Source organism: Dermacentor silvarum, chromosome 8 (genome assembly GCF_013339745.2).
Source record: "Dermacentor silvarum isolate Dsil-2018 chromosome 8, BIME_Dsil_1.4, whole genome shotgun sequence".
In the NCBI taxonomy this organism is placed as follows: Eukaryota; Metazoa; Arthropoda; class Arachnida; order Ixodida; family Ixodidae; genus Dermacentor; species Dermacentor silvarum.
Genome location: NC_051161.1, coordinates 162,000,595 through 162,015,767, shown reverse-complemented (window position 1 = coordinate 162,015,767; position 15,173 = coordinate 162,000,595). Strand labels below are relative to the sequence as shown.

The following is a 15,173-nucleotide window of genomic DNA, read 5'->3' as shown; positions in this document are numbered from 1 at the left end:
CAGCGCATCATCGCAGCATCCACTTCGATCCCAGCGCCGCCACAGTATTTTGCCACATCGGGCGTCGCACTGCAAAGCATGCGCCGCCCCAGCTGCTCGTCCCACTCGACCATATATTAGCCACCGTAGCCGTATTCTAGTACACCTACTGGTCCTCCGTCTACCTACGTCTTCGATCACGTGAATTTCCGCAAGACCACGTGCTTTGTCTTGTTTTTGCTACATTTTTGCTTTGCTTCTCTTCTCACCTCCTCGCTGGTCCCTCCTGATGCTTAGGGGGGAGAGCGAAGGATGCCAAAGTTTGCTGCTGAACTTTGAAACAAATTCGAAGTTTATTTCATAGGTAAATAAAAATTGTGAGTTGGTTTGGTTAAAGCTATTGAATATTCGAAGTCAGCAAAACGAAGACGCTTCTAGCGACATTGACATCGGTAAACCAACATGGATCCTCTCGCATGTCGAGCGGCTGCTCGCATTCTCGTGCGTTTGCGTCGTTTTCCCAACAGTAGCTGGCGTCATTATGCCAGTAAGGTAAGATACGCTTCTTCGCAGTATTATCACGCTCCCCTTATGGTTATTGTCACACAGGTTTCGTTTCTTGGTCTCTGCGCCGGCACTCCAACCATCGCAGCTCGGCTCTCTAGTTAAGTCACCGGAGCATTCACATTTGTGATGTGAGATTAAAATGTCATTAAGTAAGTCAAACCACACTGCTGCTAGAAGCCAGACCCCAGGTGTGACGGCTGCCGCTTGATTGTTGCAAGTTTCGATTGAAGCAGGAAATAGACGGACCGATTCTAACATTAGGTATTCTTTTCGCACTACTGAAAAACAGGCTCGAGCTTATGAAAACAAAATAAAGTAAACGTTGAAACCTTTGTCTCACGGTCATTAAAGCCGGTGGTATTCGATGGTTATTCGCTGAGGATAATTTGAAGCTGCGCGTTTTATTATTCCTTAACTCACTCTGGTAATGAGTAACTGACGGGCGTTTCGAAACATTGCGTTAGGCGCCGAAGATGCGGGAAACTATATATAGAAACTTTGAATGAAGTAGCAATCAAATTTATAGTCCTGTCTCGATGAAATATGACGTACAAATTTCTCCGGCTGGATCGCATTGCGTTCAAAAAACGTGTTGCACTACTAACCCGATGGGGTTGAAATGCAAGAACGCCCGTTTACCGTGCATTGGGTGCACGTTAAAGAACCCTAGGTGGTTAAAATTAATCCGGAGTCCCTCACTGTGGTGTGCCTCATAACCAAATCGTGCTTTTGGCCCGTAAAAACCCCAGAGTTTGATTTTCTTAAATTAAAATTCCCAAGCAGTACAATACTATCACAATATAATCACTCACAGATAGGAAGTTTGCGATAGTAGTTCTTATATTCAAAAAAGGTCACGGACATTCACCAGAAAATCACCGGCCTATCTAAGTACCAAGCATTTGTTGTTAAATGCTACAGCATATGAGTGCCTCTCATGCCCCACCCCCATATGGTTATCTGGAAACAAGCCACTTTTTCTGTTTTTTCTTTCACCCCCCCCCCCCCCCCCCCCCCTCGCTTATCAGCTTGGGTTCAGGAAAGGTTTGTTATGTGAGACGGCTTTTAGGGGGAATTCACAGCCAACTGGCAGTTCTGACATAGACTGTAACCGACAAATTGAATGTATCTTCCTAGGTATTTCTGAAGTGTTTGATTGCGCAGCTCATTACCACCTGATTTCAGAATTAGCTACATTCAGATCATAATTACTAACATTAACAAGGCTCTGGAACTTTCTACTCACTGGCAGTTCATGATTAATGATTTTCCTCTGCCGTTTCCTTCGTCACTTCTGGCCTGCTACCACTTATAATATACGTTAATGATCTCCTTAACAATACCTCATCCCACGTGTGGATTTTACAGATTACTATATTATATACCACCTTATAATCAACCATGGTGACCACCACCTTCTTCAACAGGTTCCTAAGCTTATTTTAGATTGATATAACATTTACCTAAAGACTCCAAGTTCATCTAAATGTAATGTCTTCCACTTGTCAACATGCATAACTTCTCTTATCACATAAATAATAACCTGGTGTCACTAGCTTCTTCATACTAGCACCTTTCCTGGACCTCAAACCTTTCCTGGACCCATCATGCTACTACCATCTATGCCATGATCTTTCAAGATCACTGTGAAACTTATGGCGTAACCTACAAACTAATGCCCTCGGGCCTTGAAGGCATTCAAATTAATAAACAAATAAATTAACTTACGCCGAAATCAGCCTCTAATATTCCTTTCCAGACATTTGTTCGCTGGCAGCTTGAGTTTGCCACTCCGATTTGGTGATGTTATTATCACCACAACCTAGTCGGCTAATCAGAATCAATTCAATATAGGGATGCTACGTAGGATATAACTACAACCTAAAGTGGTTGCAGTTATAATGGAGAACTTCACTGCAGTCTTTTTTTACCTCATCTTGCTTAATTACCTGTTAAACCTAATCAATGTAATTTTAATGCTTTAATTATCCTGCCTGTAACTATGGCAACATAGCTAAAGTACAATCCAACCTCTGTAGAAAGTAATCTGCAAATTACTATGTTCGCATAGTACTTCTAGAATTGAACTTGTGTTGTACTGCCTTTAGGCATGGTATAGGTGACCCTTAAAAGAGCGAAGGATTGTGGGATGCACCGTCTGCTAGCTGTTTCCGGTTCGAGTCAGCGCAGCTGCCGTTGAAGCCCATTGATGCGCTTGCAGTCCGGCTTCGTCAGACGCGAAGATTACCCGGTTGCAGGCGCCTAGCAAAACGATTGTCGGCTGTTCAGCAGTTGGCTGCTCGAATTCAAGCATTAAAGGTAAACGCATGTACTACAGTACTCGCATGCACATATAGCAGTATTATGAAACATGGTTTTAAGGCGCAAACTTAAACGGGACACAGTGAGATAACCCGCCGTGGTTGCTTAGTGGCTATGGTGTTGGGCTCTTAAGCACGAGGTCACGGGATGAAATCCCGGCCACGGCGGCCGCATTTCGATGGGGGCGAAACGCGAAAGCACCCGTGTACTTCTATATATTTAGGTGCACGTTAAGAACCCCAGGTGGTCGAAATTAATCCGGAGCCCCCCACTACGCGTGCCTCATAATCAAATCCTGGTTTTGGCACGTAAAACCCCATAATTTAACAGCAAGATACATAATACTCGTAACCAACTAGCTCACATTGGTTCCTTGAAAGCAGATAGAGATAATGCGCAGCCGTAATGTGTCGGCGATACGGCCATTCCCCCATCTAGTTGACAAAAAAAGCGATTACGTACCACTTCAAATGAATCTCGAGTTTCGACCGAGAAATGCCATTGACAGCGCGCAAAGTTTTCAAACATTTTCAGCATCTTCATTTCCTAGCTGCGCCGTTACCGACAATATCGGTTGCAGCGACGGTCACAGAGCAGCATTTACCAGACCGCTGTAGCCATCGCCTCAGCACCCGATTTTCTCACGCAATGCCTCTGTACGCTTGATAAATTATTGGATAAAGATAACTTTTTCATCTGTCTGACTGACCCGCAGGCAGAGCAGTCAGTGACGATGCGTCCAAGCAGCGGCAAGTGTTGTAGAGCTAAACATGTCAGAAACAAAAAAGGCTGCCGAAGCGAAAACCAAAGTTCGTTTATGAATCAAAGCATATCCTAACCGTTCTTGGCTCGTCATCGTCGCGCCCAGAGTGAACTGAAACCTAGAAATCAGCTGCATGAATGATTGCTGGTCGACAAAGCGGACGGAAAGCCTCGCACGACTGAAGCCCGTTTCACATGGTGCGATTTTGCAGTGCGTTTTTCGCAGATGCGATTTCCGCAGATGCGAAATTCGCAATCCCGTTTAGTTGAAACCGCGCAGAAAAACACGTGCGCCGGGCATGCCGCGGCGTCCGTCGAACCGGAAGCTGCTAGCAGACGGCGCGCTCCACAATTCCTTGCAATTGCTCGTTTTACCGGTCACCTATTTGCAAGTCGTGTGCAACTCGGCTCTTTTTCTCACAATTTCATTTCAGCCATAGAGAATGAATTACAGGTCGAATGCATATTGATTTTGCACAAGCATGTCCAATTAGTTGCTGCCCTCTAAAATGAACACACTAAATGTGGACATTAACATCTTAAAATGGATTGATTGATTTCTGAGTAAATGCACTAAATATTTAGTGGCTCATAATTGTTCTTTGCTCGCCTACACAGAGTTAAATCTGGTGATCCCCAAAGTTTTCTCTTTGTCATCTGCTGTTTCTGATTTACATTGTTATTATATTTATGTAATAATAATATATATTAATATATTTATCTATTACTGACCTGGCAGACAACCTCTTCTTTCTAAAGTTGCTCACTGATTATATTGTCGTCCTTTGTGAAATAAAACAGTAAACACTATTCTTCAATCTGATCCTAATGTGGTTGTAGCGCTACATGTGGTTGTTATGTGCCTCTTTTGCATTCTTGTTTTTCGCGCTGTTCACTAGTTCATCATCTTAATAGTATAGCTTACCTGTTAACACATTGCCAACGACACCTGCCACAAGCAAATGCAAAATCATGACCGTTTTGCGCCTTTCACATTCTCCTGCTTCATTAGATTAATTTAGTAATAAAATTTAACTAGCGCATGTTGCAAAAATATATGTCTCTCGGGAGTTAAAATAACCAGTGACCTATCGGGGCACCCAGGTACTACATAAATTGCCAACAGTTCTAATTGTACACTAATTGTCCATGCCAAGCTTCTGCTACCCATAGCCACAAGCTCTCTCTAAAGTCATACCTCTACATAACAGCTAATAATAAAGTATCAGGCATAGTGAAGTAAACCTAAAATGTTTCTAACAGTTATTATCGCGCGAGGAATGTTTGCTTATAGCGAATGCCAAATATAATGAAACGAGAAGGGGGAACTGAGGGGCCTGATTTTTGTTAGCCACAACCATGTGAAGCCAAGGGAAGCATTAGGGGAAGTTATTTGTAATTCGTAACAGGGAATGAAAGTAGACAAAAAACAACTTGTCGCCGATGGGGAGCGCACTCAAAATCTCGTCATTAGATGACTTGCTTTCCTTGGCTTCATTGTTTGTTAGCTTCATATGTTGGTGAATAAAACAATAGTATTTTCATGTTGGAAGTGACGTTGTTGTAGCTATGTTTGGCTGTAATCTCCTCTTGGCTGTAAAGGTATACCAATATGTAAAGAGAGAAACGCCAGTGCCATTTGATGAAGCAGCCTCCGTGTCACGCTCGCAGGCGAGGCCCCGCCCCGAGACTTTGGGCACGTATCGTGCGCTGCGCCACTTTGACGAGTTCTATGCGACTGCGTTTGGTGATGCGTGGCCCTCGGTGCGTCTGGCCCTTCTGTGCCCCAACAAGCCATGCGCCCTTCCCAACACATTGGCACTCGACACCGAGGACGTGGAGAAGCGGCTGCGGTCCCTCGGTGCTCTCAGCCTGCGCAACCTGTGTGAGCGCCGTGTGGCCACTGCTGCTAAGCCGGAGGACGGCAAACCTGCCACCAGGTGGGGCTTTAGTGAGCATGCCTTCATATGCACGCCTACGGCGGCCTTTCATAGGATGCTGCCATCGCCCGCCAAATGCTCTGCCAAATTTCCCTCTAAATTTTGTGATTCACAATGACCACCTGCCTAGAGGCCAACCGTACAAGCCTAGTTCGAGAAAGACAAGCACATAGGAAAAACATATAATAGAACTTTACAGAAGCTTCGGCCAGGGTCCGACCTTCATTAAGAGTGTCGTGACTCTTGATGAAGGTCGGACCCCGGCCGAGACGTCAGTAAGGTCCTGTTATATGTCTTTCCTACGTGCTTCTATTTTTGTAACTATTTCTGTGCTGGCTCCTGTGATTCTTTGCTTCATATATATATATATATATATTGTCACGGCAACGCGCGGAGGTTAGGAAGATGAAGAGGTGGTGTTGAGCGCGCGCTTCAACTGGGCGGTTCATCGTACCGAACTGGTCTTCGCCTTCGGCTGCTACCTTCATGTACTTTCATCTATCATCACCTGTAAATAAACCGACACCTTCATAACAATTTGGTGGAGACGCTGGGTACATCGCCCTGTACGACCACCCAGCTCTACCGACTTTGCAACGGAGCAGACACTTGGCTGGCTTGCAACCACAGGCAGTGGACATGGAAGATTCGGGAGAAAGGACCATCGGCGGTGAGCTCCAAGACCATCGCACAGGCCAGGCTGGCTACAGGACACCGGAGCGAGATCCAAGCACCATCTTAGGGAAGCCGGATGAAGATGTGAAAGACTGGTTGAAGCACTACCAAAGAGTGAGTCACCACAATCGCTGGAGTACTACGAAGCAGCTCGAGAACATGGTATTTTTTCTCGCTGGGATCGCACCTCTCTGGTTTGATAACCATGAGAGCGTGTTGACAACCTAGGACAATTTCGTTGACAAAATTAAGAAGTGCTTTGGTGACTCAATGTCTAAAAAGAAGAAAGCTGAGCAGTTGCTTTCAAGCAGGGCTCAATTACCTAGTGAGACATGCACAACTTACATTGAGGCTGTTTTAAAATTATGCGGAATAGTGAGTGCGACAATGTCTGATGAGGATAAAGTGGGGCATCTCCTGAAAGGAATCGCAGAAGATGTTTACAATTTTCTGATAACGAAAGAAGACCTCAGAACCCCTTCCGACCTAAGGCAACACTGTCGGACGTTTGAAGCCCTTAAAATGCAGAGAATTTTACCAAAATTTGGGCACTTAGACAATGTCACCACCATTGCAAGTTTTACAGTCCCATCTCATGACATCTCGGTAATACGGCAAGTAGTCATAGAAGAGCTTGCTCTGCTTCGAGTTGCCGACCCAACTCATGAGTGTCATCAATGCACGTTTGACCAGCGCCCTCATGCACCACAGGCATCTTGGTCTCGCCAGAGTTATCCGGAACCTCGTGTGACCTATACTGAGCGGTTTGAAAGCAGGAGCAGGCGCCCTCTCGGAAATCAGGGACTTAGGGCATTTCCACTCCAAAGATTTACTACTCAGGCTCCTTCTCCCGTCGGCAACAAACCAGCCAGCCCGTTCTCACTGGGTACGACAAATCGTGACTCCCGCACTTGCTACCACTGTGGTCTGCCTGGACACATAGCTAGGTACTGCCCTCACCGCCAGCAGCGAGCTCCGCGATTTAATGCCTACACCCCTCCTACATCCGTAGTCAAGCCGTGGTCGTTCTCCAGTTCCTTTCAACGATGGCAACAGGAACGCAAGACACGAGCTGACTCCCCGATGTCCGACCGCAGCCTTACCCCGCCACCGACGCGACAACGGCGATCCCCGTCACCGCGTCGTTGCTCTCGGTTACCGCCACCGCTGACAAACTAGCTGGTGCTACCGATGGGCGCGAGGCCGCAGTACGATCACCTTCATCAAGACCCCCTTGTGCAGTGATGTTAAAGAACAAAGTGTGTGTTTATGTAGACAATGTGAGTACGGTAGCATTATTTGATACTGGGGCTGCAGTCTCTATAATGAGTTTGGCTTTCAAAGATCGTCTTGGGCAAAAAGTATTGTTTGCTTGGTACCGGAAAGCTACCTTTCGCGGTGTTGGTGGAGAACTGTTGCGCCCAATTGGTGTTTGTTGTGTATCGAGTTTGTTGTCTATCGATACACAACACGACGAGAGATTTGAAAGTGTCATGTCTCCTGACACCGGTCTATTCTGAAAATTGCCGAGATATTTAGTCAGGATCAGCTCTCCACAGCAAGCAGTATGTTACGACGGGGTAGGTGAACCTCAGCTAGGCGACTGGCCGCGGCCGTCTGGTGTCGAGCGATCGGACAGTGACGAGACACTCTCTCTATGCCCGTAATTATCTGCTGATTTGGTTCTTGACGCCTTTTGTGTGTGACCCCCCCTCTCCTCGTATCCATCATCCCACTCCCCTTCTTAAAGTTCTTTTCCGTTAGTCACTGTCGCACTCTTTAACATTCACCGGATTGTTGAAAGCCGCGGCGGCCCCTAGCATTTCTATATTTCTATTTCTGCGTGGGCTTCCTTCGAGACCATTCACCTACCTGCCCTCCCACCTGTTTGTTGTGGCGGTTTGTATATTTTGCCATGCGGAAATCAGAATTCAGTAGGTCTTTCTTGTCCCGTTTATTGCCCTGTTTTCATCTTAACTATGTGCAAACTAGCCTAAGAGCAAGCTCTTCTCAAGTTTATTAACATAATGAAAGTCAGAGACAAGGAAAAAAAAAACAAAGAGGAGGGGGGTGCTTATTATGCGTTTCCTAGACAAGCAAGTCGCAGTATTTTCGGAATGCTTTTCTTCTGCGCAGTGTGGTCGACGATTCGGTCAAGTACTAGAAATGAAAAGCTCTTTGACAACACGAAGGCCTGGTGGGGAGCAACGATGGCCCCCAACTTTTATGCAGGCGCTCGTCCCATCTTTATCTGTGTGTGGAAATTTTAGCACTGGTCCCCCCTCAGCAGTTATCATTAACTCGATCCGGAATGAGGTAGAGGCCGCAATGTTCTATGCCAAGGAAAGTATCGCCCCCATAACAACATGACCCCTCCCCCCCCCCCCGTCTGGACCACCACCAGCCCTCATCTTGCTTTAAAATTTCCAAGTTTTTCCTTTCATTCATGTCGCTCTTTCGGAGCCCACCTCTTGAAACTTTCGTTTCCGTGGGAAAGGGCAGGGGGTCGTCAGAAAATTACGGGGGGGGGGGGGGGGGGTCCTCCCGGCTACGCCAGTGGGTGCAGCGCTGAGGTTATAGACAATCGGGACCCTCCCTCCTCATATAACGAGCTTACCAAACATTTTTACATGGGACGGAGACGATATCCTCCGCCACATAGGAAACTAGGCAGACCACAGGTATTAACACTCAGGTTACTTCAGGTCGGGGCATACTCTAACCCCGCACTGTTACACAGAATCTATCCAGAGATACAATCGACCAATGTTTGTGAGCTATGCTCAGACCTAGCTAACTTGGAACACATGCTCTGGCGGTGCCCCGCGTTACGCGACGGCGTCACATCGTCTAAATGGCAGGCTGCCCTAAGCAGTCCCGATCTTGAAGCACAGCTATGGGCTGTGCTTCAAGATCGCTATGGGCTGTGCATCGGGCCTGCGACGCAGCCAAGAGACTCGGCCTTTCTGTACCGACGTGCGAGCGGCCTGCTACGTGCGGATGTGCGTTCCGAGGGACCTCAATAAAGTTTACCATACCATTATTGGCATATGTCAGCAGGTAACACGACTCGTTATTCAGCCAAAAAATGACAAAACACGGAGACACAGAAATTGTACAAATGCACAGAATGAAGTTGCAGATGCAATTTTAATAAAACCACAGATGGAAGTAGCGCATCGTCCTGTGCATTTGTGTTACTGACATTTCTCAGTGTTTTGACGTTTTCCCGCTAAACGACGACTCTCTGTTGCATTTGTTCTGAGCCCTTAATAAGCCTTAGAGTGTCGGGCTCAAGTATAATTGTGTGGCTGCTGATGCACACGAGTCATCGTGCCCCCGAGATAACAGGAACATGTAACATCCGTAGACTGGTTGTGCCATCTACTAAGAAGCTCACGGGTCGCTTTGGACGCTGGGCATTACGATTTCAAGAATATTCACATACGGTCATCCACAAATCTGGCCGTTTGCATCGGGATGCCGACTGCCTTTCCCGGTACCCCGTCGACCAACTGGAACCTGCACCGAGCGACTACAGTTCTTGTGTGCTTGCCATCTCCAAACTCTTCAACATTGCTGCTGAACAACGCCGTGACCCAGTCCTACGCAAGATTAACGACCGTCTCAACTCCCAGGCTCATGATGCCTCTCTCCGACTTTTTGTGCTACACAATGACACTTTAGATCGTCGCCGTTTGCTTCCTGATGGTCCTGACCTCTTACTTGTGATTTTGGAACACCTCCGCTCAACTGTTATGGCCCAGCTGCATGATGCGCCAACAGCGGGTCACCTCGGCATTTCATTGCACATACGATCGCGCATGCCGTCGTTTCTACTGGCCAGGCATGTCCTGCTCGGTGCACCGTTACTGTGGCCTCTTGTAGCCTTTGTCAGTGCCGGAAAAAGCCACCGCTCCCACCTGCTGGCCATCTTCAGCCTCTTGATGTTCCGTATGAGCCATTTCATTGTGTTGGCCTCAAGTTACTTGGCCCATTTCCTCTGTCTGTCTCAGGAAACAAATGGGTCGCCGTCGCTACAGACTATGCGACACGATTTGCGATCACCCGTGCTCTTCCCACAAGCTGTGCGACCGATGTTGCGGACTTCCTACTCCATTATGTCATTCTGCAGCATGGTGCACCTCGGCAACTCCTAACTGACCGGGGCAGACAGTTTCTTTCGAAGATGATGGAGGACATTTTACGGTCTTGCTCGACGCAACACAAACTGACCATGGCCTACCATCCACAGACCAATGGCTTGACGGAGTGACTGAGCTGCACAATTACCGACATGTTGGCAATGTATGTGTCCGCCAAGCACCAGGATTGGGACACTGCATTGCCTTTTGTGACATTCGCGTATAACACGTAAAGACATGAGACCGCTGGTTATTCGCCTTTCCTTCTCTTATTCGGCCGAAGTCCTACATTGCCCATGGACACGTTGGTGCCTTCTTCCGCGTGCCCCGGTACCAAGTATGCTCGAGAGGTTATTGCCCATGCTGACCATGCACGTCAAATTGCTTGCGCTTGATTCAGCGAGTCGTAGAGCCACCAGCAATCTCGATAGAATAGCCATCACATAACTACCCACTTTGCCCCTGGATCGCTTGTCCTCCTCTGGTCCCCAGCACGCCGTGTCGGGCTTTCTGAAAAGCGGCTGTTCCCGTACACCGGCCCATATCGAGTGTGTCGCCAAGTGACCAACGTAACGTACGAAATCGCTCGACTGTCTTTGTCCCCATCGGCTCAACCCCGCACCGACATCGTGCACGTCGTCCGCCTGAAGCCCTACCATGTCCTAGACACTGATTAACCCTGTGTGTGCTGTGAGCCTTTTTCGTCCCGTCGTACTTCGACTGCACCGAGTCGGTGCTTTTGCTGCCGCCAGGGGGTAATGTTATGAGCCATGCACCTATCCTGTGGACAAAATAGAAGTGGCATAGCAGACGAGAAAGAGGACGAGCTGTATCCCGGCCCACCATATTCGTTGTTGTGGTGCCGCTTGCTGCCATTGTAAATATTGTATATAAACCCTTTTTTGACATCTCCCCGTTAACAATATTAGGTAAAGAATGAACAGAACGGCGAGCAAAATGGAGTTGTCAAAGGGGACCGTCGTATTGGTTTCCGCACGGAAGCTTTTTCCACTGAACTTATATGCTCAAACATCGAGCTTAAGTTTGCTTGAGTAATATTTTAAGCATCAAGACATCTTGCATTGGCAGGCGGGAAATTACCATCGTTCCAATTTAGCTTGTTTTTTGTTGTCTGGATAGTTGGAGATGTCAGATATTTATTGCCTCCATATCCAGTTATTTTCCCGGCGATAAGCTCAATGTTTGAGCTCTTCACTTTAGTAAACAACGCTTCTGTGCGTAAGCCGAAATGTCTACCTCTTTTGACAGCACCATTTTGGTTGGCATTCTGTTTATTGTGTTTCTAATAAGAATCTACTTCACCACAAGACAAGACATTCTTTTTCATTTCAGTTAGCTCCATTGGTAAATGCTACAAGCTGTGTTGGTGCTGTTACGTTCGGACATGTTGGCGTGCACTTGGCAGCCTCTTTGTGGATCCTGTGACATTGTTCGAGCATAGTGTGTTGTCTTCTTTGACGGAAGAGCAATGTGTCTGGCGTGCATAGAACTCTGGTTCTGCATTCTCTTTTGCTGCATGAAGCGGACTGCGAGTGGCTGGGACAGCGTGCATCTACAGGCACACGTACATCATCATAATTTGTGTCCGCTGCAGGACAAAGGCCTCTCTCAGTAATCTCCAACTAACCCTGGCATGCGCTAGCCGATTAGAAGTTGTGCCTGCATATTCACTCATTTCATCACCCCAACTAATTCTCTGCTGTCCTCGACTGCACTTCCCTTCCCTGGGCCCCTATTGTGTAACTCAATGGCCCACCCTACACATTACATGGCCTACCCAGCTCAATTTTTTTCCCCTCTGAATGTCAACTATAATATCGGCTACCCCCGTTTGCTCTCTCTAACATTCATGTTTCATTGCTCATTGCACGGTCCTCGTTAGCCTCCTAGTTTCTGCCCCATATTGTCACGTTGTAGTGGTACATGTGTCAATATTTCAGTACCAGTAGAATGCAGTGATTGCACGCTTTTCTTTTCAAGGCCAGCAGTAGAGCTGCCGGTGATGATTTGGTAATGCCTGTATGTGACCCAACCCATTTTCATTCTTCTGTAAATTTCCTTCTCATGATGAAGGTCCCCTCTGAATAATTTACCTAGATAAATCTACTCTTTCACGGATTCTAGAGGCTGACTGCCAGTCACGAAGAACAAGAATTCATGATTGGCAGTCACACGCACACGTGGTGCTAACACTACAAGTGCGGACTGAAGTGTTTGTATATTAATTGCTGTTGCAATAAAAACTTATTGAAGGCTTCTACTTCAGAACAAATGGTCGGCATCTACATGCACAACTCGACGACACAAAGTACGATGTCCACTACAGCTGCTGGTCGCCAGAGTGAGGACGATCAAGTGGGCAGTTGTGCGCGCTTTTTGAGTGTCGGCCATTATGAAAGGAAGACCGCCGTTTTGTTTATTAACTCCGTGACATTTTTCAGATGCAAATTACGTACGATGCCCACTGCATTATCCTCATCATGTCGACTGGCGGCTGTAGTGGGCATCGTACTTCATGTCAGTGTGCAGCCATATTAACAGTCACATTCAGTCAGGTTTTCAGGCAGAAGATTGTTCTGCCAAACAGGTTTTAAAAACAGTAGAGGAACAAGCTGCAGAATTTTGTGGAGCCAAATATAATTTTTTCAGAAGTAAGGTCATCTCTCTCAGTATCGCCATTGTGTCCTCAAGTACCTCACACACCCAGTGCAGCATGTACATTCTGCGTTTTCTGATGATGCCATCCTGGCCCTGCAAAAGAGGATGACCAGCGAACCTGCTGAAAACTACCACTACAACTGCTGAGGGGGGTATGCAATACTTCATGGCTTTAGAGTAATGGTAGTACTAGTTCTATTTTAGAGTAGTGGTAGGAATGGGAGTAATGGTAATTTTGACAGCATGCTGCCGCCCATAGCGGCGCTGCAACAACATTGAAATCAGTTGCTAGGCTGGTTATTTCATGTACGAAAGGTTAGGGACGTCACACCCCACGTCTCAAGTTGGCGTTGCCGTGGCAGCTTCCACAACAGTAATCTTTACCGCGAATCATGAGTGCCTTATCATCATTTATCAGGTTCGGATGGTTGTTTTGAGCTCGTTCTTTATTGAAATTTATGCTGTTCTGTATGTTGTATGCATGATTCCAAAGTATGTATGCACCGTTCGCTTCACTTTGCTGAGTGCTTGTAGCCTCTGCCTTACGGAGCTATGAGCCATTACATTTCTTGCTTGCTTATGAGGGTATAAGTGCTTACGGGGGTATGAGGCATTGATGATGATAGTTTTCTATCGACGGATGCGAAAAAATTCCCGGGATCTTAGCCATATACAGCTTCACTGTAATATATTAGCCAGTAACTTGACCGTTTCTCATGCTTCCATTGGGGTTAGATAAACAAAATTCAGTGGCTGTGGCATTGTGCTGCTGAGGTCTTGGGTTCAGTTCCCGACCACGGTGTTCAAATTCCAGTGGGAACTGAATGTAAAAATGTTTCTTTACGGTGCACGAATGTTACAGAACCCCAAGGGGTAAAAATTAATGCTGTGCCCGCCACCACTGTGACTCAGCTGTGCAGTTTTGAGATGTTAAACTGCACAACTTATTTTTTTGTAATTTGATCTGAAACCGACCACTACACTGCCACTCATCTATATAGCCCACTGTGCAAATTGAGGTCTTCAAAACTCATAATTTTGATTTGAAAAGAAGGTGGCTGTACTGCCTGCTTCACTGCACTAACTGCCAGCCATTTTTTCTGATAGCTTGGAGCTTGCCGAACCCCCGGTTGAAGATGCAGCTACTGCCAACAGCGACAGTGCCACAAGCGGAGACCAGAGTTTTGACGAGGGTTCACGCTACATGTCGGCAAATGACGCATCTCCCTCTCTCATGAGCTTCGTGCCCAGCTCACGGCTTGTCTACCAGGAAGATCAGATCAGCGAGGACTCGTACCACGGCTTCTACAAGCCTGATGCAGACGTGCGCCTGCCCATCAAGCGCTGGCCACTGGGCGGGGAAACCATTTTCCGGGGAAAACTGGACGTTTCCATGTTCCCCACGGGGGACATTTCAACATTTCCCCCACCCCGCCGGAGGGGCAAGGATCGGCTTCTCGGTGAGCCAGTGTGTTAGATTTTTTTCAAGCTCAATTTTATTTCCATAAAGAACAAAGGGAGGTCCAAAGAAAAAAGTGGAAATTTTTCCACTTCGCAGAAATTTAGGTGTCCTTAGCAAAACAAACAGCAACTAGGCCTATGTCAGACACAATGAACTTTCAAAGACAAAGCAAACAAAATGAGTCGTATTTGTGAATGCATCATGTATATACAGTACATACATTAAGAGCATACACGGAGAGCAGTAAATGAAAAACTTGTGTACAGTCCCTAAATGCACACAAAGCATTAATTATAGAAATTCATACATGCAACAGACATACAGCATTACTATGATACAAATGAAATTAATCAAAAACTTTCAAAAATATGTAAAGTTCAAATAAAGTGATCTCATCGTCCAGCATAAGCTGGACTTCTTACAGTTAATAATCTCAAAGCCTTGTTTACAAAATAATATTACCCAGGCTGGAAGTGTATATTGAACACTTTGTTAACCTTATTTGTTCATGCGATAGTGCATTTTGCAGCAAAGTAAAATCTCATTAATTTGATCCTCGTTAATTCGGAAAATCTGATCATTCAGACTCGTCCTCTTGTCCAGGCAGGTGTATGCATCATTTAATGCAATCAAACTGTTGTT

The 15,173-nt window shown here is 46.5% G+C and overlaps 1 protein-coding gene across 1 annotated transcript in view; it reads left to right on the top strand.

The window, feature by feature from the left end:
• Window positions 1-375: 375 nt before the first annotated feature.
• LOC119461807 (5-methylcytosine rRNA methyltransferase NSUN4-like) overlaps window positions 376-15,173 on the top strand; it is a 42,764-nt gene continuing 27,966 nt past the window's right edge. Inside the window, exons 1-3 of the mRNA XM_037723182.2 lie at window positions 376-531; window positions 5,302-5,570; window positions 14,177-14,529. Coding sequence (XP_037579110.1) covers window positions 442-531; window positions 5,302-5,570; window positions 14,177-14,529 — 712 coding nt within the window. The 5' untranslated portion in view covers window positions 376-441. The remainder of the gene's footprint in view (window positions 532-5,301; window positions 5,571-14,176; window positions 14,530-15,173) is intronic.